The following is a 23995-nucleotide window of genomic DNA, read 5'->3' as shown; positions in this document are numbered from 1 at the left end:
AGTATGGAGTCCACAGGTACTTAACCGGAAATTATGCTTACTCCATCTCTGTGATAAATGGCTGCAATTTTATCCCAGTTTCTAATCGCAACCAAAATCACACTCATGATCATTTTTTGATGCTATATCGATGAACTGATAATCTGAGATGTGGTTAAGCCTTTTATTATTTTATTTAGACATGCAGTGGATAACTACTTCATATGTAAAGCCTGTGCTAAGCACAAGTGAACAAGAAATGAATACAATACAGTCCTTTGTTGTTCTGAATAGGTATACGATTGTCACTCTTGACAAGCCCACAGTTTAAGTGGCATATGGGAAAAGAAAAATCACTCATTATATACAGTTTGATAAATTCTGGGTATACTTTTGAGAGGACAGAGTTGTATTAAGGGATATAGAGGAAGGATATGTAAGGTAACGGGCTAGGGTGGAAGGCACAGGGAAAGCTTTGAGGAAATTATCAGCTGAGTCTCGCAAGACAAGGAAGAGCACAAGACAGGCAGCCTAAAAGGGGGATGACATGTGAGACATTAAGTGTTCAGGCTTTAACACAAAGAAGACCTGAGTTTATATCCCAAATCTGCTATTTCATGTTATGCAATTTGAGCAAGTTCCTTGTCTCTTGCATGTAGAAAATGAAGACAATATTTCTATCAAATTGAAAAAAACTGCAGCAATATATGTAAAACTCTTAGAATAATTTCTGTACATAGAAAATGCTTAACATATACTAGTCATTAATAGTAAACATGGGGTGCTTGTTACATTACAGACAAAGAGAAGAACCACCAAAGTATTTTTGCATATGGCATGTAAATAGGTATGATTGGCTATGAGGTAAGAGATAAGAATTGACCAGAGCCATTATTATGGCCAGATAGGTTGCTCCTTGTATAATTGTAGAGGTGCCATTCACATGGAGTAGAATAGTAATACTTCCTACACTCAGGAGTTGTAAATAGGTTATATTACACAAATGTACACTATTCCTGGTGTTGGCAGAGAAAAAGCCAGATGATGAGAGGCCTTATATACTAGTAGTTAGAAATTTATCTTTTTGACATGTCATCTCAAATAACAGAGATTCAGGCTGGGCGCAGCAGCTCACGCTTGTAATCCTAGCACTTTGGGAGGCCGAGGTGGGTGGATCACCTGAGGTCAGGAGTTCAAGACCAGCCTGGCCATCATGGAGAAACCCCATCTTTAAAAAAAAAAAAAAAAAGAAAAAAAGTTTATTAAAAAAAAAGAAGGGATTCAAAAATTTATACATATAATTGAATTTAAATAACAATATGAATCTTTATATATTCTTATTTAATAAATGAGTTTTTCCTGCATCTCAATATTGCTAAATTGTGCTAATACTACTTTAGTCATCATTGTTGTTTTCTATTACAGACAAGACAATTTTTAACAGATATAATGAACGTTTAAAAATCAATATCTCACCACACAAGAATCCTTATCATCAGTGTTATACAATAGCTTTCAGACCTTTGCCTTCTGAATGCATTATTTTTAGAGAATTGTGGTCAGATCATATTCATATATATATATATATATACACACACACACACACACACACACACACACACATACATATATTTTTTTTGCTATCTTTTCATGGCTTAATTGAGAAATATTTATTAGCTCATATTATGTGCTAGATCTTGTTTTTGCAGATGTGGCAAAATATGTTCCCTTCCTCAAAGAAGTGGCAGTGCAGAGGAGACAGGCATGTCAACCGATAATTGTACATATCAAGCAAAAACATTTTCAGAAGCCATCATATATCATATTTTGACCTAGTTATTAGTAAAGCATACATAGAATTGTCTCTTTACTTTTTTTTTTTTTTTGCCATTAACACCATACTATAGCTAGGTTTCCATGCTACCTTAGAGTCTTAACAATTATTCCCTTAAATAATTGTAAAATACTTCATTGTTTTAGCCAGAGTTTAGCCATTTCTATTTTTGCACATTTAGGTTATTTCCAGATTTTCCGGGATACAAAGCAAAAGTTACAGTCAGGCTTTTCTATGCCTAAAATATTATTTCTTAAGAAAAAAATTACATAACCTAGTTTATTTACCTAAGGAATATGGAAAGTTTCAACTCTTGAAATTGGGTCCTAAAAGAACCTCAATTTTTTTTTAATACAGCTGAGAGAAAAGAGGTATCCCAATGTTAAACTTCAAGGAACCAGAAAAAAAAGAACAAATTTAAGCCCCAAGTTACGAGAATAAAGACAAAAATAAAGATCAGAGCAGAAATAAGTGAAATAGAAACTAGAAAAACAATAGAAAAGGTCAACAAAACCAAGAGCTGTTCTTTTTGAAAAATAAACAAAACTGACAAACCTTTAGCTAGACAAAGAAAAAAAAGAAGACTCAAATAATACCAGAAATGAAAGAGGAGACATTGCAGCTGATACCAGAGAAATACGAAGGATCATAAGAGACAACTATGAACAATTATATACCAACAAATTGGATAACCTAGAAGAAAGGGATAAATTCTTAGACATATAAAACTAAAACATAAAAACCAACACTAAACCATGAAGAAATGGAAAACCTGAACAGACCAATAACAAGGAGATTGAAACAGTAATAACATTTCTCCCATGAAAGAAAACTTTGGGACCTGATAACTTCACTGTTATCAAACATTTAAAGAACCAATACCAATACTTTTCAAACAACATTTCCCAAAAAAATGCAGCAGAGGGAAGACTTTTAAATATATTTATAGGGCCAGCATTTTCCTGCCATAAAAGCCAAACAAGAACACTGCGAGAAAAGAAAATTACAGGTCAATATCCTTGATGAACAGAGATGTAAATAACCACAACAAAATAATAGCGAGCCAAATTTAACAGCACATTAAAAAGAGCATTCATCATTTTCAAGCAGGATTTATTCCAGTGATACAAAGGTGGTTCAACATACACAACTCTATAAATGTGATAAATCACCTTAACAGAATGAATGATAAAAACCATATGATAATCTCAATTGGTGCAGAAAAAGTATTTAACAAAATCCAATCCCCTTTCATGATATAAAAATCTTAACAAATTAGGTATAGAAGGAATGTATCTTAATACTTTAAAGGCCATATATGATGGGCCATAGTTAATATCTTATTCAAGGAAGGAAAGTTGAGAATTTTCTTTTTCTAAGATCGTGAACAAGACAAGGATGCCCACTCTTACCACTTCTATTGAACATATTAGTGGAAGTCCTAGCAAGAATAATTAAGCAAGGAAAAGAAATAAAGGGCATTCAAATTGCAAAGGAAGAAGTTAATTATCCTTGTTGCAAGTAACACGATTTTACCTATAGTGTGCCCCCAAAAATTCCACCAAAAAACTGTTGGAACTAATAAACCAAATCAGTCAAATTGCTAGATAAAAAGTCAACATACAATTTAGTAGTGTTTCTGTACACTTAACAATGAATAGCCAAAAATGACACTTTAAAAATACCATTTACCATATCTATAAAACTATAAAATACTTAAAATTAAATTTAACCAAGGAGATGGAAAACCCATACATTAAAAACTATCCAAAATTGATAAATAAATTGAAGAATACACAAAAATTGGAAAAGTCTCATGTTCATTGATTAAACAAATAATATTAAAGTGTCCATACTACCCAAAGCAATTTACAGGTTAAATGTAATTGATATAAAAATTCCAGTAACATTTTTCACAGAAATAGAAAAAAAAATTGTTTTTAATTCATATGGAACCACAGTATTCCTCAAACAGCCAAAGCTATCTTGAGTAAAGGAAAAAATAAATTAATAAATAAAAAAAATTGAAGGCATCACAATATGACTTCAAAATACACTATAAAGTTATAATAATAAAGATAGTATGGTACTGGCATAAAAATGGACACATAGATCAGTGAAACAGAATAGAGATCCCAGAAACAAATCTATATGATTAGAGTTAATTGATTTTTGACAAAGGTGTTGAGAACACAGGATAGCAAAAGGACAGTCTATTCAATAAATATTGTTGGGACCACTAGATGTTCACAAGCAGGAGAGTACAATTAGACCTTTATCTCACTCTATATATACAAAAATCAACTCAAAACGGATTAAAAATGTAAATATAAGATGTGAAACTATAAAACTACTAGAAGAAAACATAGCCGAAAACCTCCATGATGTCGGTCTGGTCACTTATTTATTGGATATTACACTAAAAGCACAGGAAACAAAAGTGAAAGTAGATAAATGAGACTACATCAAACTAAAAAACACAGCCAACGAAACAATCAACAGAGTGAAGACAAAACATATGTCTGATATGGGAGAAAATATTTGCAAATCATACATCTAATAAGGACTTAACATATACCAACTTAGTATCCTAATTTTTAAAATAGGCAAAAGACCTGAATCGATATTTCTCAAAAGAAGACATACAAAGAGTCAACAGGTATATGAAAACTTGCTCACCATGACTAATCATCGAGAAACACAAATTAAAACCACAATGAGCTATCAACTCATACCTGTTAGAATGGCTCACTCATAGGCGGGTGTTGAACAATGAGAACACACGGACACGGGGAGGGGAGCACTACACACCGGGTTCCATTGGGGGGAAATGGGGGAGGGATGGCGGGGGTGGAGAGGTGGGGAGAGATAGCATGGGGAGAAATGACAGATATAGCTGAGGGGAAGGAAGGCAGCAAATCATACTGCCATGTGTGTACCTACGCAACAATCTTGCATGTTCTTCACATGTACCCCAAAACCTAAAATGCAATTAAAAAAAAGATAAGAAAAAAGATGCAAGATAAAGGTTGATGAGGATGTGAACAAAACAGAATCCTTGCACACTCTTGGTGGGAATGTAAATTAATATGGTCATTATAGAAAACAGTATACAGGTTTCCAAAAAAATTAAAACTAGAACTACCATATCGTCCACCAATCCCACTAATGGGCACACGTTTGAAGGGAATAAAATCAGTGTATCAAAGGGATATCTACACTTGCTTGTTCTTAGTAGTAATTATTCATAATAGCCAAGATATGGAATCTACCTTCAGATTCTTTCTTTAAAAAAAATTAATTTGCCAATTAAAAATCTATAAATAAATAATCAGAGAGAAAAAAAGGCAAGAAGCATGCTCACTCTTAAATTATTTTTATGGTTGCCTTCTTGCAGACAAATCATCACAAATTTTTGCTTTATTTGGGTTCATATTTTCTGGCCCCCTAAAACTCATAAGGGCCTGTGCACTTTAAATGAGCTGCTGCTCCCTGGACCAAGACAGAGCCAAATCTTCATGACGCACAAATTACCCAAGAGGTCATTTTTTTCCCCTACTAACTGGAACAGCTCAGACATGTGTGTGACCTGGGCAAAACATCAGTCCCAGATCCTGGCTAGTGAGAGGGAAGCATTTCCTCTCTAAACTTAGAGACCAAGTTTGTATTTCTGGAGTGGACCTGAAGGTCATAGCCTCCCTGTGTTTCTACATGTGTGCCATTAGCTAATGAGGGCTGGGAATTCTGAACACAATCATCTACAAACTGTTTAGAGAACAAAGTCCAAATGAGACCACACAGAACTTCAGGTAATGCTTTAACTCTTGAGTTAAATCCAGATGAGAAAGCCTTTACATTTTTCCCCCATAGCTTCTCCAAAAAATTCAAAAATTCTGGCAATGTCAAAGCTAACTGGTTTCCATGGAGGAACGAGGATGCCATGCCACATAGGATGTTATTTTTGCCACCGCAGAGGTATTTCATACCTACCTATTGCAAACGATCTTCAGCTTCAAAGAAACAGGAAAAAAATACATTCACGGTCTACCTGAGATTTATCTGATTTTGGTTACAAATATGAAATGACTGCCTTGCTGTTATGCTGCATTCTATAAAAAATCGTATCAGCAAAATTAACACAGACAATGGTGCTGGAGAATAATTCTCCTCATAGTTCCCAAAGCAGGATTTAGTTTTATTAGGATGGGTGCCTGGAAGTAGAATGTCAGGCCTGAGAAAGATAACTCAGGAACTAGGTAAAAAAGAAAAGCAGTTAGAATCTAAACACTATAAAAATTCAGACTCAAACTTGGACAGGGGAATCTACAGTGAGTACGAGGAAATAAAGCATGTGCTTGAATACAGCTGCTGAAAAAAAACCGGGCACAGATGCTTAACATTTCCATAAAGGACAGAAGGGAATGAAAGACGAGGTAAATTTCAGTAAGAATTAAGAGACTGGAGGGCAACATGAGACAATAGGAAACTGTGTGGATAGGGGAAGAACTTTTTGAGAAAAACCAGATTTCAAAAGAAATAATTGGCCCTAGAAGGCATTTGGATGTTTTGCTGTAAGAACTGGTGCCTGGATGAATTCAAAACATAAAAGTCTTGGATTAAACTTTATCATACCTTTAGAATTCAAATAGAAAATGATTGTTTATCTCTGGGTTCATCCATCAAGAAGATAATGACCCCCAAGCATTCTCTACAACTACATGCAAGCTATTTGAAGAAATGGCTGGGTAAGTAATTGGGATAGAGTGGCCTCTTCAGAGGTCTTAACCTTATCCCCACTGAGCAAATACGGGAGGCAAGCCAAACAGAACTTAAGTAAGATGAAAGACAGCGTTTGTTGTGAAACTACCACATAGGCCCTTTAAAGAAGCACATGGCTCATTCTGAGTCCTGAGAGTAAGAGAAAGTATCAGCCGCACCGTGTCTTTCTACCGCAATAATTCTGAGGCCATTTTCCCACTTAAAATGTCTTTAACTGCTGCTCACTTTCAAGTTAACCTGGATAGAAAGCTAGACATTTGCCAACGTAAGTGCAAAATTGAAGTCAGCAGAAAACCATTCTCAAAATATAAAAAAGGAAAATGATTCTAAATGGAACAAAATGATCAAAATATTTTCAAAATGAACGTGGGCTTTCAGAGTGTAATCTCCATGATTTTTATATCTATATTAAGTGACAAAGAGAACTAGAACCTCTGATCAATACTGTTGATAGTGGGATGGAAGTGGGTGACTTAAGAACTACTACATGTTTCTATCAAACTGTCTGCCTTTATATGAACTCAAAACATTGTGTTTGTGTCTGACTGTCATTAAAAACATCCAGGATCATTTACTTCTAGTCTTACTTATGGGGATTATTTTATAGGAGAAAGAGAGAAATAGTAGAGAGACCTATGCTTTGGGAGGTAGACAGACTTAGGTTTAAATGACTATTTGATGTTTGACACATTTCATAGCATCTCCTGGTTTGTTTCCTCACGAGTCAAATGGGAATAATAATAATTCTGTTAGTTACTTGAGGTCCATTCAACGATAGTATAGGCTATTGAAAGTTGAAGAGAAACACATGCTTTCAATGGCCAACCAGGTATACAAATGAGTGAAGTGGGCTAGTTTTAAGAAAATAAAGGATAGTTTAGGCTCCACTAAAAGGCATTCTCATTTAAGTGCTTTTGACTGTATTGTAGCCAAACAAAATTCCTTCACTAGACAAATTTGTCCTTTTGATGAATTACAGAACCTTCTAAGAGACTTCCAGACTCAGTATGCTCATGGGGACCAAGCTGCAGAGTATATTAGTATTACTGTATCTCCGACACCACAACTACTGCTAACCGTTTTTCTGAGGACTCCACAGCTCATCATTTAATCATTTTTTTGCTCACTGTTAAGTAGGGCTTCTCTCCGGGGCAAACAAACCAAACACCATTCATGATCCCTCCCCTTAAGATGGACTTTGCCCTCTTTTTTTGAGTATTTTTATGTTTGTTTTGAGTTTGGGTATTGGTCCTTTAGTCTGTTTTATTTAATCCACTGAATGATTGGTTGGTTGATAGGCTGATTGGGAAACAGACTGAAGAGTTTACAGCTCCTATACATAAGTAAACTCAGACAGGAAACAAAAGATAGAAATGCCGGTAAATGGTAAGGAAAATAGGGGTGACCCATGATGCAACAAATGCCTGCAGTTAACAGAAGCACCTAAGTCTCCCTCCTAAAACGAATAAACTAACCTCTGGTTTGCAACAGTGTTGGATATTTTCATGAATATATGTGCCAGACTGACTTTCTATTGTCTACAGAAGGTCACTTGTCAACTGGAACCATCTTATCTGGAAAGATATATTTTATATGAATGTTTAAAAATTTCTGCAACAGTAAACAGACAAAGGGTTGGCTCTAGTAACTTTTGAAGGACACAGAGAGTGGAAATATAGGCGGAACTAGACACCATAACCGAATGTACTCAGTTGTATTAATAGTCCATATTAATAAGATACAATATGTTGCAAATACAAAGTGGACATGTTAAACATTTATGGAGATTTCAAACATATACATATATTATCAATGCTTGAACAAGCATTTACTAGATTATTGTACATGTAGTTTTAATTCATTATTACTTATCCTACATTATTTCTCACAACAGTAGACAACTGCAAAGAACCTGACAACTACCTAAGGCAGAACAACTTTCCCAGGACTTTTTGGTTTATGTAACATAGCAGATGCTTAATTACAAAGAACTATGGGGATTTCACTTTAAGATTCCTTTTTACATTTTATTTAACTAAAACTAACCTTTAGGTAAATCTTTATATAGCAATTTTTAAACTCTCTCTGAATAAAAATACCTCAATAAATGTTTTGTCACTACACACACACACACACACACACACACACACACACAGAGAGAGAGAGAGAGAGAGAGAGAGAGAGATGTACTGACCTACACATGTAATTATATGCAGTCATGCATCACTTAACAATGGGAATACATTCTGAGAAATGTATCCTTATGTGATTTTACCATTGTACAAGCATCACAGAGTGTACTTACAGAAATGCAGACAGTATAGCCCACTATACATCTAGGCTACATGGTATGGCATGTTACTCCTAGGCTACAAACCTGTACTACATGTTGCAATACTGACTGTAGGCAATGGCAACACAATGAGAAGTATTTATATATCTAAACACAGAAAAGGTACAGTAAAAATATGGTATAATAATCCTATGGGACGATTGTCATATATGAGTCTTGTCAATGACCAAAACATCATTATGTAACACATGACTATATATGTATAATAAATATATAAATATATTAACATTATATATAATACAATTATATATATTCATATTTTACTTGGAGTTATTCTTAATTGGTTCAAACTAATTGCCAGAAATTGAGGTAGATTGAGACAATTTCTACATTTTATATGAGAATCTTTGACGTGTTAAGTTTCCCTCTTGTCAAATCAGTCTCAATTTTATCATCCGCTTCCCTATAAAAAGATATAGTATTATCAATAATTTTTTTATATCTTACATGTGAAATGGGGAATTTTCTGACCTTGAAACCCTTGTCATTCAAAAAATATATGGAAAAACAGAGAAAATTTTAAGCCACAGTGTCTTAATACTATTTTTTAATGAGCCTACAAATTCTACCTTATATAATTTTTCTTTTTGAGAAAAAAATTCTTCTTATTCCCTAAAAGCTACAGTTTTTGGTTTATCTATTGTAGCAAGTATCCCAAAGACAGAAATTCCAAGGTGCTTTATATTTCCCATGGAATTTCACCACATGATTTCATTCAGTATTTCTCAAAATGGCTATTTTTCTCATCAGCCTTAAGCCAAAAGTCCAGTGTGTTCTTTGACAGCAGCTTCCCTAGAATCATATGTTTCAGTTCCTGCTCTCTGTATTGTGGACCAGCCCTGAGAATGTGAATGGCCATGATATCTACAACTTACGTTTCCTGTTGTTTATCAAAAGAAATTGTGTCTTTAAAAGTGGCATAGAAAAAGCGTTCCAAATTTGCTTCATAAACACGGGTTTCTTCTAATTCACGGCTGATGTCAGCTGAATGACCAACAGGTCTATCTGTATGCCTAGCAGAGAAAATGAAATGCCTTTTTCTTAAGAGAAGTAGAGGCCGGGCGCGGTGGCTCAAACCTGTAATCCCAGCACTCTGGGAGGCCGAGGCGGGTGGATCACGAGGTCAGGAGATCGAGACCATCCTGGTCAACATGGTGAAACCCCGTCTCTACTAAAAATACAAAAAATTAGATGGGCATGGTGGTGCTTGCCTGTAATCCCAGCTACTCAGGAGGCTGAGGCAGGAGAATTGCCTGAGCCCAGGAGGTGGAGGTTGCGGTGAGCCGAGATTGCGCCATTGCACTCCAGCCTGGGTAACAAGAGCGAAACTCCGTCTCAAAAAAAAAAAAAAAAAAAAAAAAAAAAATAGAGAGAGAAGTAGAAATTAAATGAAAACCTTGTAATTTTCTCTTTTCTATAACTCAGGGAAAAAATCATATCTGTTTCTAAAATCATCATATTGCAGTATTTATATTGCCAATATTTTATAGATAAACAGGCATTTAGGCTCAGTTATAGTCCTTTGAAGAAACATAACAAATGGTGTGTTCATCTTTCAAACTCAATTTAAGTTTTTGAAGGGGTTTTGTTTTTCAGCTATGTACATAAGTTTTTCTTTTTCATTTCTTTTTCTTTTCCCCAGAGTTCTCCTTTCTTTACTAAAGGGAAGGAAAAAGAATAGCTATTTAGTATCAAAATGATTAACCAATAAGTTAATAAGAACAATGGCTAGCATCAAAGCAAATGACGATTCACCGTGCCTTTAAAATTAGATGCCTTTACCATAGTTTAAAAAACTAAGGAGTCAAGAATCTTTAGGCTTTTCCTTCCTTTTTACTTTTACACTTGTAAAACAATATTACAGATTGAACAACACAACAAAGGAGTGAACAAAGAAGACTTTTTCCCCCAGAACCTATACAACTCAACTAGAATGAATTCCATCACCTGTCACTGTGACAAAACACGCTTGATCTAAAACATCTAAGGTTTATAGGCCCTAAAAAATCCCGAGGGCTATCATATAGCCAACACTAAAAGGTATGAAAGAGACATCCTTTAAGTACTTATACTTTTTGCTTTTAACAAAGCTAATCTCAGTAAACACTTGTCAATTCATAAAACACACATTGTCTTACACTTAAAATTTACTCAGGGTGGCATTAAATTATACAGGATACATAGAAGCTCTAAACAAGACGGTTCCTAGAAGAAATCCAAGTCCTAGGCCATAGAAACATTTGCCTGATGTACGTGCCAGGCATATAACAAACATGTTTCCATGTGGTTCTGAAAATACCTTCGCATTATAGGTGCAGATAACCTCACTTGACAGTTGAAAAACAGATGTTCAAAGATGCTATGTAACTTGCCCAAGAAAAGATAGATTATAACTTAAAGAATTTGTTGGTGTAGAATTGGAAAATTTTTGAAAAACTGTGACTTTTTTATATTTGAAAGTTTATTTATGGATGGATGCAGGGGCTCACACCAGTAATGCCAGCACTTTGGGAGGCTGAGGTGGGCGGATCATGAGGTCTGGAGTTCGAGACCAGCCTGGCAAACATAGTGAAACCCCATCTCTACTAGAAATGCAAAATTTTCCAGGTTTGGTGGTGCACACCTGTAATCCCAGCTACTCAGGAGGCAGGAGAATCGCTCGAACCCAGGAGATGGAGGTGGCAGTGAGCCAAGATCACACCACTGCACTGCAGCCCAGGCAACAGAGTGAGACTCCGTCATACACACAAAAAAGAAAGGTTATTTATTTACATAGTATTACAAGTTTATATAAATTTTATAAATTTATATGAACTGAATGCACACATATATTTCATATTTATGCATTATGCATTATATTTTATATATCATTTTAAATATATACTAGTATATATAATTTGCCATATATTAGTAAAAACATTGATGAACAAAAATAGCTTTAAACCAGTAAAACGCGTAACTCCACATTAACAAAATAAATACCTTGAGTTAAGAATGAATACTTTAAGATAATAATTCTGGGAAACATGTGCATCTGTATGTCTTTGGTACACTTGATGAACACATACCTGGTCAAGCTTGTGCTTTTCACTGATGTAACATCAAAGGGTCTCAGACACAAAGGTAAAGCACTGAGATCTAAGTGACTACTCAGAATTGTCCTGCATCCTCAATACTCTGGCAATAAGTCCCATCTGGGTCCCAGGGAGTTTATGATCTAGAGGAAGGAAAGAAACTAATCATAAAAGCATGAGGGCCTGTAATCCCAGCTACTCAGTAGGAGAATTGCCTGAACTCAGGAGGCGGAGGTTGCAGTGAGCCGAGATCGTGCCATTGCACTCCAGCCTGGGTAACAAGAGCGAAACTCCGTCTCAAAAAAAAAAAAAAAAAAAAAAAAAAAAGTAACATTCAGTTTATAGGTGAAAGTAATGTAACTCTATCATTTTATTTGAAGCCATTTTTTATTCCTCAACAATTATTTTAAAAATGTCTTCCCAATAAAAGTGTTTCATTTCTGCATGTGCAAAAGCATGAGGGAGGTAGTTACAGTTCTAAATGCTGTTGAATACAAATTGATGTTTAAAACAGCCATGCTGCATGTTTTATGTCATGTTTTTGGATAATTTTACTTTTGTCTAATATGTATATTAAGTGATTATAAGCAAACGCTGAGTACATACATGGCCGTAAAACACTGCTGAAAAACATGTAGCTGTATGACTTCCACAGAATAAATACCTATTTTTACATTTATGTTGAAGACTTCTCAAAGTTCACACAAAATAATAAAATATTTAATATTTAGTATCCTGATGTTGGAAATACTAAGTTTGGTAAGAGAAATTTTTGGCAGAAGTGTTTCCTCTGCTCTAGTTGGGTTGTAGATAACAAATAAAGACCATTTACCATCAAAGTGGATACTCTTTCCAAACTTTGCCATAAGACAATAAAAATTGGTATATTCTTAAAAGAGGCCAGGATAAAAATTGTGTGTAAATGGTACCTACAGGACAATTCTGAGCAGTTCTGAGTAAACTTGATGCACTAAGGAAGGTTCCAAAGTTCCTACATAACCTAACCTTTTCTAAAATGAAAACAAAAGCCAATATCAAGATCAAATAAAGCAAACATTTAAGCTTATATATTGATGACCTAGGACTAGTGGTAAACTTAAGACCAGAATAGAGTAAAATTCACACACACACACAAACACACACACACACACACACACACACACGTTAGGGAAATATCCCACACTTCATATTCCAAAGAAAATATGATTTAAAATATAACTGTTTTTTGTCTTTTCTTTCTTTCTTTTTCTTTTTTGGATGGGGGAAAGTTAATCCCATTATGTGAAAATTGAATAAATGTGTTTTTCAAGCCATTTTGCTTCTCATGAGCTTCTTGCTCAATAGACTGTGAGCCCACCTGGTGGAGGTCCTTATTCTTCTCAAAATGTAATCCCTCACACTCATAAATTTCACAGAACATTTATTTTAGTTTATGCTGCTTTCAGAACATAAAGGTATTAGAACAGAGGCTTTCCATGGTATTGGTTTCTTCCTTTACTTGCTTGATTTCCATGTAGACCAGCCCAGGGAAGGTTTACTATTTGCCAGAGTTAAATAGCTCCACTTACAAATTTCACCACGAGTGCATGTCAGTGTCACTTGTTAAAACCGATCTGCAGTTAAGGGATACTTTGTATCCTGTAATGACTCTACCTAAACATATAACAAAATCTAATATTCCACCTTCTCTCCAGGTTCAGGGGGTTCAACACAGAACTCTGTACTTCCAGGCGGGCACAGTGGCTCATGTCTGTAATTCCAGTGATTTGGGAGGCCGAGCTGGGTGGATCACCTGAGGTTAGTTCAACCAGCCTGGCCCACATGGCAAAACCCCATCTCTACTAAAAATACAAAATAATAATAATAATAATAATAATAATTGGGCTTGGTGGTGTGCACCTGGAATCCCAGCTACTCGGGAGGCTGAGGCAGGAGAATCTTTGGCAGAGGTGGAGGTTGCAGTGAGCCAAGATCGTGCCATTGCACTCCAGTCTGGGAGACAGAAGGAGACTCTGTCTCAAAAAAAAAAAAAAATCTTTACTTCCCTCACATGTAGAAATATTCCCTGTCAGTGCATAAAGGAGAAAGTAAAATAAAATCAATGAATTCCTAAGTCATCCAAGCATATGGCCTCATATTTATTCACCTAGAAATACTTTTAAAATGTCTAACATGATTATGAGTCTAGAACTGCTAAATGAATTCAGTCCCATAACAAAGTCACACTCTTCTCTGAGACAATCTAGATAAGTTCTAAACCCTCTGTATAAAATAAGTGTCATATGCAGAATTATTTCTCTTATAGAAGAAATAACAATTTCCTATTTGATTTAATAAAGAACGAATGATATCCTTCATGGATGATTTCAGGACTTCTGGGTACTTGTCTCCACCTTTGATTTTAAGGGCTCAATGCAATGCCAAATATAACGTAAGCTCCATAAATATAATTTAACCAGCCTGTAACCACAAAGGCAAGAGATTATTTCAAACCCTCAGGAGTGAGCTGGTACGTTTGGCACACTCTGTCTGCTCTCCTATCCTATAGTTAATAGGCATGGAAACTTTCTATGGAATATACGTTACTCATTCCCTCTACTCTAAACATATAGCCTGTCAGGAACATGATGGCGGTGAGGCTGGCAGGTGCAGGGAGAAAAGGGAAGCCAACCTTCAAAAGCAGGAAGGCAGGGACAAGTAAATTCATTTAAGATTTACACCTTGTTTTCAATAGCTTCTTTCATTTAATTTTTCCTGATTTTTTAAATTAGCAAATACATTGATCCAGGAGGAAAACACATGAGGAAAACAAAAACCAACCAAGCAAAAACGCAGTGCAAATCTCTGTGACTTGTACAATAGCTCTTCCTTAGTCCTTGTGTTTAAATATCTGAATGAACTGTGGTCTGTTTTTCATTACTCCCCATCTGGAGCTGTTGTTCTCTTTGTTCTGCAATTTCTGGTCATTTTGGCTTGATGGTGACTGTTTTGTTGTATGTTGTCATATTACACAGAATGAAAGCTGATGCAGCCATCACCCAAGAAACAGTAATCTTGAAAAGGAGAGGTTATGTTGAAAGAGTTCCTGATAATCCCTTCCAAAATAAAGATGTGAGTATGTTCACCTAGGCCTGACTACTGTCCCTAACTTACAGGGTATGGGCAGGATTCAGGAGAGAATGAAAGCTTTTCTTTTAAATGCTAAAATAGGATTTGATTCTGCGGGTTTAATACATCAGGTTAATTTGGTACCTTTTCGTTTTACTTCTAAAGAGACAAGTTCATGGACTTTCTCATACCTTGGTAAAGACTACCTTGTACACAATATGCTGTAGGTTCAACAGCGAATGAAGAACTGAATTCCTATCATATCTTTAAACATAAAAATAAACAAATCCTTGAGTTCATAATGTTTAGATTTAATTGTATACTCTGTGCCTGGAGAAAAAGTTGTGAATGATTCAAAATCAAGTGTCACAGAGAAGACCAAATCCAATCTGTGTTCTCTAATGATGACAGTCTTGATGCTCTTCATTATTTTGTTTGAAAAAGCCACCTCACACATCCTGTAATTTCTTTCCTGAATAAAGCAATGGTCAAGAAGTACTCAACTTATTAAGAAGTATTCAAACCTATTATATAAAAAAGCAAAGCATGCCATTCTCTCTAATTCTTTGCTATTTTCATCTGGCATTATTTTATAAAATCAAAGAAACATATAGTCATGAGTTACTCAGGTGCCATAGAAAGAACGACCAACATATAAACATAATTGAAACCAGCTTCATTTTTCCAAGAGCTATATTTTTTTTCTTACCCCAAAACACAACGGAACAGATTTGAAGAAACGTTAAGATAATAATAATATATCACCCATAATCCCACTACCCTAAGACAAACATTTGTGTATTGCTTGATATTGCCAGTATTTTATACAAAAGTAACAGAAGATATCATCAAACATTTTGCATGTATTAACTTTATGAATCATCACAACACCCTATGAATGAGGTTCTGTTATCTTACAGATGGGGAAACTACGGCAAAGTGCAGTTGACTAATCTACCACAGGTCACACAGCTACTAAGTGAAGACACGGTGTTCAAACCAGGCAGCCTGGCTGTCCCACAGTCATAACCATGCTGATCTTGACTCACAAATATTTACATAGATCCATATTCAGTGTACACATTATTTTTTATCCTTTTATATTGATTTAAGTTCATATAATAAACATTTTCTAGGGCTTGGCATAGTCTAGTCCTTATGACTACCATTTTAACAGCTACATAACAGTTATATATGCTCCATAATCTAGATTTGGGATGCTTCCTATATTTTTTCCCAGTAAGGAAAATGAGAGTGCTCAGAGTTGTCAGACACATAATTTTTAAAATGTGTTTCAATAAAATATTTGAATGAATATTCTCAGCAGACTAACTAGTTTCAACGGTATGCCCTTTATTGCTGTTTCCATACTGACTTTAAAAGGGCTGTACCAGTTTAGCATGGTACCAATGAAGAATGGATGAACCAGTTTCAGAGTGAACAGCATTGGATGGCCAACATGTTCTAATGTTTGCTGCTTGAGTGGTTGTGAACTGTCATTGCAAAGATGCTTTGATTTGCATGTTTCCCATCCTTACCTAATTTACCCTGAGGACACTACTGCCATTGCAGCCCTCTCAAATTTGAGGTTTTTGTGTTTTTTTTTTTTTTCCTCCCACATCCCTCTTCCCACTGGACCTGTAGGTGGTAAGCTCCTTTCCTCCTTTCTCAGTATGGTTTCCACCCTACCTAAAATCTCCGATTTAGAGTCTCACATCATCAAATTTTCTTACCAACCAGTCATCATTTTGATCGTGCTCTACAGATCCCTAGTATCATTTCCCATCCCGTTATTTCTCCACAGATACCTTTTGGATTAGTCACTTTTTCTCACACTGCTCCTGTTTCATTTCTTGGCAATTCCAATAAACGTTTCAATGATTGTTTCAGCATTCATTCTTATCAGCTCCGAGAACTCTTCCATGACCTCATATCTTTTTCCTAACCTCCACAACTTGTTCCCATGGTCGTCATGAACAGTTATACACAATTTTCTATAATTGCTGTCTTTCTAATCATATCTTCTCACAACTATGTCAAGATCTATCTTTTGAAAGGAAATACTCTAATATATATAAAATAATATATATGTGTGTATCATTAAAATAATACTTTTCTAAAACCTGAAAGTGATAGTAGTATATTTTTTATCATGATCGCTGCCCTACAGGGCACATCTCCCGTGATATGCTTGATGAAGGTTGTGATTCATTCAACACTGCTAAGCACAGACTCCACATGCTGAGGTTAAGCAAGGCAATGGGAGGTTTTCATAAGAGGCTTTTATAAGCACATAATGGTCACATGATCACTTTGCCTTCTTCATATTACCCTCAGGGCAAACGGTCTAACAGCTGTTCAATTTCTTACAGATGCCTTTCTATAAGTGATTTTCCTAGGTTGTTCCACAGTCCCTTCTTTTCCCCCTCCTTATCTTCTTGCCTTTTTTAGTTCCTTCTCTTACTCTTTTTATTCTTCCATATTCATTAGTGAGCTCAGTATTCATATCACTAGAGATAAATGTATTTTGAAGCAGCATACCCAATATTTTCATATTTATTTAAAATACATCTATTTTTAAGATTATATTAATACATGATATTCATAAAAAGTTGATATAAAAACAAACAGAGATGTAAATTCTAATATTTCTTTCTAGTATCTCCAAGAAACACTCTTGTATCACCCTTCATACATCCCACTTTACAGATAAGTCTTCTACAGTACACAGGTCCTATTTCCATTGATTTTAGGAATCTCTCCACAGACAGAAAATCAAATAAGCTGTTGCAAAAAGTGTGGATAGGGACGTTAGGAGTTGAGGTCAGGATACCCACAGTACAATTTGTCCAGATAAGCACCCACACTCCCACTATATAATTTGCTTATGGAGACCCTGACCACCCATTTTCAGTGACTTCCCTTATTCTTCAAACCTTCACAATTATAGAAGAGTTCCGTTTTTGCATGTTGGCAATTTACACTTGTGTGGTCTTCAGTATTGTACTGTGACAGCAGGTATCTGTGTGACTGAGCACAACTTTGCATAGGGAAAGATCTTTTCATATTGACCACTCCAGTTACCGGTCATGTAATAGAATCTATTGAGGTTTCCAGGTGGTGCTTATCTGTGCAGGCCTCCCGTTGCCTTGCTTATCCTCAGCATGCAGTATTGGTGTTTCTGATTGGTGTTTGATCACTATTGTTAACTGCCTGACCCAAGACTTTGTAAACGGGTTGGGCAGCTCTAGTAGCAACAGAATTAGCATTCTAATGCTTCTAACATCCCACATGCTCCCCGCAGTCCAAGAGTGACAGAACATCCCTTGGTCATGGCCCAGCTTTCTTCATATATGTTCTCCAAGGTCTCAGCTGCCCACCCTACTGCACTCCACGCCGTTTCCTCTTCCACACATTATTCTTTGGTAATCTTATCTTCTCCTTTGACTTTGGTCAGCATCTGTAGCTCTGGGCTTTATTACGGTTTCCTCTTTGACATCCCCCATATGGTTGCCATGCCAGAGACTCCAACTCAGTATGTCTAATACCTTCTCTCCAAAACCTACTACTACTGCTTCTGGACTTTTTGCCTCAGCAGGTGGCACAGGCGTCTTTCCCAATCAGAAGACTCAACATGCAGGCTTTGTTTCATACATTCCTCTTTCTCACCTTTACAGACAATAGCCACTTCTACCTTTAAAAACTTTCATGGAGAACCCCTTTCTATTATGCTAATAATAATAGTTAATTTTTTTTTCTAATTTCCCTGTGGTACTATGGCTTTAAAACCCACATTTTATTTGTGCTTCCACTCTCTCCCTTACAATTCAATTTCATGCACCTTTGCTGAAATACCTTTACTAAACACCTTTAGAATCATATTTTGTTTGCTCAAAAACTATTAAGAGATCTATGTTGCATACAGAATTAAAATTGAAAATATCCAGGATTGTCATTTAAAAGCCTACAAAATGTTAACTGCTTTCTTCTTTCTGTCCTCATTGGTACAATTTTTTTTTTTTTATTACAGCTACGTGGGTCTACTTAATCATATTGTGAAATTATTTCTCCTAAACATCCATGTGTCCCAAGCTCACCCATTCTACCTAACTTTACAAACTTCATTTCCCAAAAAGAAATCTCTGTATTCTCCTCTAGCCGTAGTTTGTGGGTAATTCTGTTTTTGATACCCCTGTTACACCCTCACCTATATTAGGGTGATACAGTAATCCTAATAAGGATATTAGAATTAGTTTCTTGGTTTTCTTGGTATCTCTTCAACTAGGACTTGAAACTATGAGGTGGAAGAAATCATGACTTATTATTCTTTGTCTTATAATATGTAGTTCATTTCTCAGTTTAAAGACATCCTGGAATGTTTTTATTTTTTTAACCGTCAAATTGAATCTGGCTACCGTTATGCAAGTAGGTGAGGAGATACATATATAGGAGTTTCTGAGTGCTCTTTTGTAAAACTTGTGCACATTCTATTTGTATAGGAAATAGGGTCAGTGTTTAGAATGAACTTGGCTCTCCTATGCTTCTTGATTTCCGTGTTACAACAAAGACTGGATTAAAGGAACAATAAACAACACATGTTACAAGAAGCATTCCAATTTTCCGATCAGAACTGAGTCATGCAAGAGCAACCATACAGATTTCACAATTAATTAAATGCAACTTTCAAAAGAATATAGAAATCCCAGGCATGAAGAAACACAAGCCACAGATATAGTCAAATGACTTCAGAAGTATTTCCAGGAAAACAAAAAGCCTGTCTTAATAAGATGCCAACTCTGAAATCCCATGAGATGCTTATAGCTGAAGCTTAATACAATAGGCCCATCAGTAAATTTATTCCTAGTCAACCAATGTTGCTAAAGCTTTAAAGAACAGAGAAATTAAAATGTGTTTTGCATGGGGAAGTTTTCCCCAGAGTTCCTCATTTTTATATAGGAAATCAATTTGCATCACTGATGATCATTCAAATTGGATACCCCAAAGTTGTTAGGAGGTAGTGTAGTTTTATGCTGAAGCAATTTCATACTTGTTCTGATTTGTGATTTTCATTTTGTTTGTTAACGAAAAAAATTAACGAGCAATGTTACTAGAAATACAACTTATCGAACACTGGCATCATTAAAGAGGTTTGCCATATACCATGCATTATGATCATTGTGCAGCTGGTACCTGGACTTCTACAAAGGAAGAGCCAATAATCAGAAAGCAGAGGCAAGATTTCAGGGTACAGATGCCCTTACACATACCTTTGCACTGATTTGTGTTTTTGTCAAGAATTGCCTTTGTAGACACAATTTTTCCATACCTGAAAAAGAGAGAGAAAGAAAATCCATGTTATTGTAATCCAGTGAAGACACTTAAAACACCCTAATGAACATCGGGGCACAAACAACTGAGCATGGATAAACCAAGAAAACAAGCTCTGAATTCCCATTTCACACCTGGGTGATTTCCTTTCACCAGTTCTTTGTAACGTAGGAATGTTCTTCTCTATGTAAGCAAAGGGTTGAGCTCCAAAAATAAACTTTGCAGGCTGTAACAGGCAGCCAAAAGAGGATCACATGAGATTGTGATCATAGTAACCTGCACCCTGCGGATTCATGGAAGAAAGCGTGGACCTAGGTGCTAGACTGAAAGGGGTCTGCATCCAGCCTTAACTCTCACCCTGTGTTATAACTGTACACAGTTTAATCCAACTTCACTAAGACACAATTTCTTCATCTGTAAAAATGAAAAGTTAAATATATCAAATCTCCTGGTTCAATCAACCTTCATGTCTTTGGGAGTCCACTAAATTAGGCTCCAGGAGTAAGGTAATATAATAGTTAAAAGAATATACTGGGGCACCAAACTACCATGGCTCAGATTCCAATTTAGCCTGGATAGATCTGGTTGGCTAAGTAAGTAGGATGTGCTCTTTGCGTTATTTGATCATCTATAATGTTATTATAATGTTATAAATATATTTATTTAATTGTAATGAATTATTTGTATTTGTAATGATATAAATATTTTTGTAAGTATATAAGATTAGGGTAATTTTGTCTTCTTCATAGGGTCCTTGCGAAAGTAAAATGGGTTTACCTAACATGCTAAGGACAGTGGCTGCAACAGAGTCAGTGTTCATTAAATTTTAGCTTTTCTTTCAATGATCCTCTCCCTGCTATCAGCTATACAAAAATAACTCCAGCCCTTGGCATTCTCCGAGAATGATGAGAAGTAGAGGGGGTAAAGACTCTGTCCTGAAAGCTTCAATCATTAGTAGACTGTCAAAATCGTCCACCGAGAAAACTGAAAGGTATAGTTATTTGCTAAAAGATAATATACATTTATAATTTACATTGTTAGTTTTAAATGTGAGAGATTTTATTATGTTCTCACTCTACCTAGCTGTATAGATACTTACCCGTTCAAAGCTGTTTTGTTTCTTTCATATTATCAAAATGCCTGTTACCTCATGCCTATTACCACACAAGATGATTCTCTTTAAAAACTCCCAATCCCCCCTTTCCCATCTCCCCCAAAACACTTTTTGGAGCTCTATTTCATCCCAAGAGTTTCTCTGTTGGGAAAATAATCAGTAAAATAATATCAAAATAATATCATATTTGAACAGTCTCTTACTAGGCAATGATTCATGGTACCTACAATCATACCCATTAACTAGCTATAATGTTTACTAGGTTTGAGCTATTAAGGTAAATAAATATTTGCAAAATTATATGTATCTTAGAGTAGAAAATAAGAGACAAGAAAAGAAAACGCCACTATATCTTTTTTTTCCATACCATGCACCATTAATACAATATGTGAGAAGTAAAAATCAGAAAAATAAAAAAATTAGAACAGGTGTAACTATCTTACACCAGGCACATAAACACTTCAGATAAAAATCCTTCTTAATTGGTTTCTAAAGGTATTCCTGAAACTTTTATATAAGAACCTTCTAAATTGAATTTTAGCTCTGTCTTAAACATGAAATTAAACATTACTGTGTTCTATAGTGAATTACAACTCACAACTGGACTATCAACAATATTCAATGGCATGCATATTGTCCTACTATATCAATATTACAAGAATGTCCTCTACTTCATTAAATATGTATATGTAGTCATTTTTACAGCAAAAAAAAAAGGTCAAATGTTTTCTTATGGAAAGCATTTGTGAGTATTTTGACAAGCAACTTTTTTTATAAACAAAGAAAATGAATTTTACTTCTCAGAAATTATTACCACATTACTATAAATGGAAAATCACACACACAGTCCAGAAAAGCAAACCAAGTTATTTCTTGACTTCCTTATTTTTAAACACTATGTAGGCAAGACTTTCCAACAGCACAGAATCACAAAACAATGAAACACAACTCAGAGTAATTGACGCAATCTCTGCTATGACTGGAGTAATAGGAATTTCATTCCATGGCGCTGTTTCAAGATTCTGCATTAACAATTAATTTGCAAAGCTAGAATATGCTTTAAACAACAAGAGAAGGTACTTAATGGGCCACTGGTGACAGTTCATGTCTGAACTCTCAGGATGACAAACAGGTACTTTCTGCATGACTTGCTCTGTATTCTCCATGATCTGCAAAGTCAACAACTGATGTAGGTAAATAAGGTTTAGTTTTTTTTTAAAAGACCTAACCACCATAAACACAAGATCCACAAATATAATATACCTGTGAAATTATGCTTTTATCAAAGTATACTAGATTATAATGAACACTATCCTACAGATTAAAAGTACATGATTTTATACACTCTGAAGGAAAATACAGATTTCTGAAGTAAAAAGTATACCTTCATGTATATAACCTATTACTCTTTCCCTTCTTAGGGTTTAGATTAAGACCTTAAGCCTTCATAAAGTTTTTCTTTAACTATGCCACCGACCAGTGGAAACAAGAATCTAATATTAGAGAAAATAATGAGACCAAATTCCTGAATAATGCCTGGAAATAGACACCTGAGCACTGGTCCCATGTGCCTCCTGGCTCTGGAAGCTTTCAGACGAATCCAATTCACTTCTCTATCCTTTCATTTTCCACAGCTAGAGGAGATAAAATACTATCCACAGTCTACTTCCCTGGGGGGTTGAACTTCTCAGGGGAAACAAATAAATCAAGTAAACACATTTTATGCTATAATTCTTTCCATGTGGACCTTCTCTAGCTAAGGTAAAAAGCCCCCAATACAGCAATGTAAGGATGCTTTTTGGCATATAAATATGCAACCCCATACCTACATATTCACCAACTATCCTGAGAGCTCATATATTCTACAAATATAGCCAGGTCTCTAATAACATTTTCTTTATATTCTAAGAGTATGTTTTAAAAGAATAGCTCCTCTACAGTAACTATTTGCTTATTGTAATTGAATTTTATAAATTTATATATTGTCTATCAACTCTTTAAAATACTTTTACCTTAGCTTGTCAATATAATTTTCATACTTAATTTTTTAAAAGAAATAGCCAGTTATTTTCTGGCATTTATTCTCAGTCTTAAACAGCATCTGAGTCAAACTATATTTGCTGATACACTTGATTATTCCACATACAAGCCTAATTTAAACTAATGGCATCTTTTATTTTCAAAGTTGAAGAGAAAATAGAGCTATTATGGCTCTACTCTTCATGAATTATGAAGACATCAAATTGGTGGGATCTTTCAATAAAGAATTTATTTTTAAACCCTTTTGCTGAATCACCCACTGTGTATATTAATTCAGAAAATACAGGCAGAGACTGAAAATAGAGTCTCCGCAGTCAATTAACTCTCAGCTAACTCATTTTTCACATGCCTTCTATATTGATACCAGACTAGAAAAAGGTATCACA

The 23995-nt window shown here is 35.3% G+C and overlaps 1 protein-coding gene across 6 annotated transcripts in view; it reads right to left on the bottom strand.

Moving 5' to 3' along the window:
• RBMS3 (RNA binding motif single stranded interacting protein 3) overlaps positions 1-23995 on the bottom strand; it is a 1456421-nt gene that overhangs the window by 508697 nt on the left and 923729 nt on the right. For all 6 annotated transcript variants that reach the window (XM_074405764.1, XM_074405765.1, XM_074405763.1 and 3 more), the window contains one exon: positions 20395-20453. In XM_074405764.1, the coding sequence (XP_074261865.1) occupies positions 20395-20453 (59 nt within the window). The remainder of the gene's footprint in view (positions 1-20394; positions 20454-23995) is intronic.

This window comes from Saimiri boliviensis, chromosome 9 (genome assembly GCF_048565385.1).
Source record: "Saimiri boliviensis isolate mSaiBol1 chromosome 9, mSaiBol1.pri, whole genome shotgun sequence".
NCBI classification, from domain to species: Eukaryota; Metazoa; Chordata; class Mammalia; order Primates; family Cebidae; genus Saimiri; species Saimiri boliviensis.
Note: the sequence above shows the minus strand (reverse complement) of the source record. Positions and strands in the feature narration are given on the sequence as shown.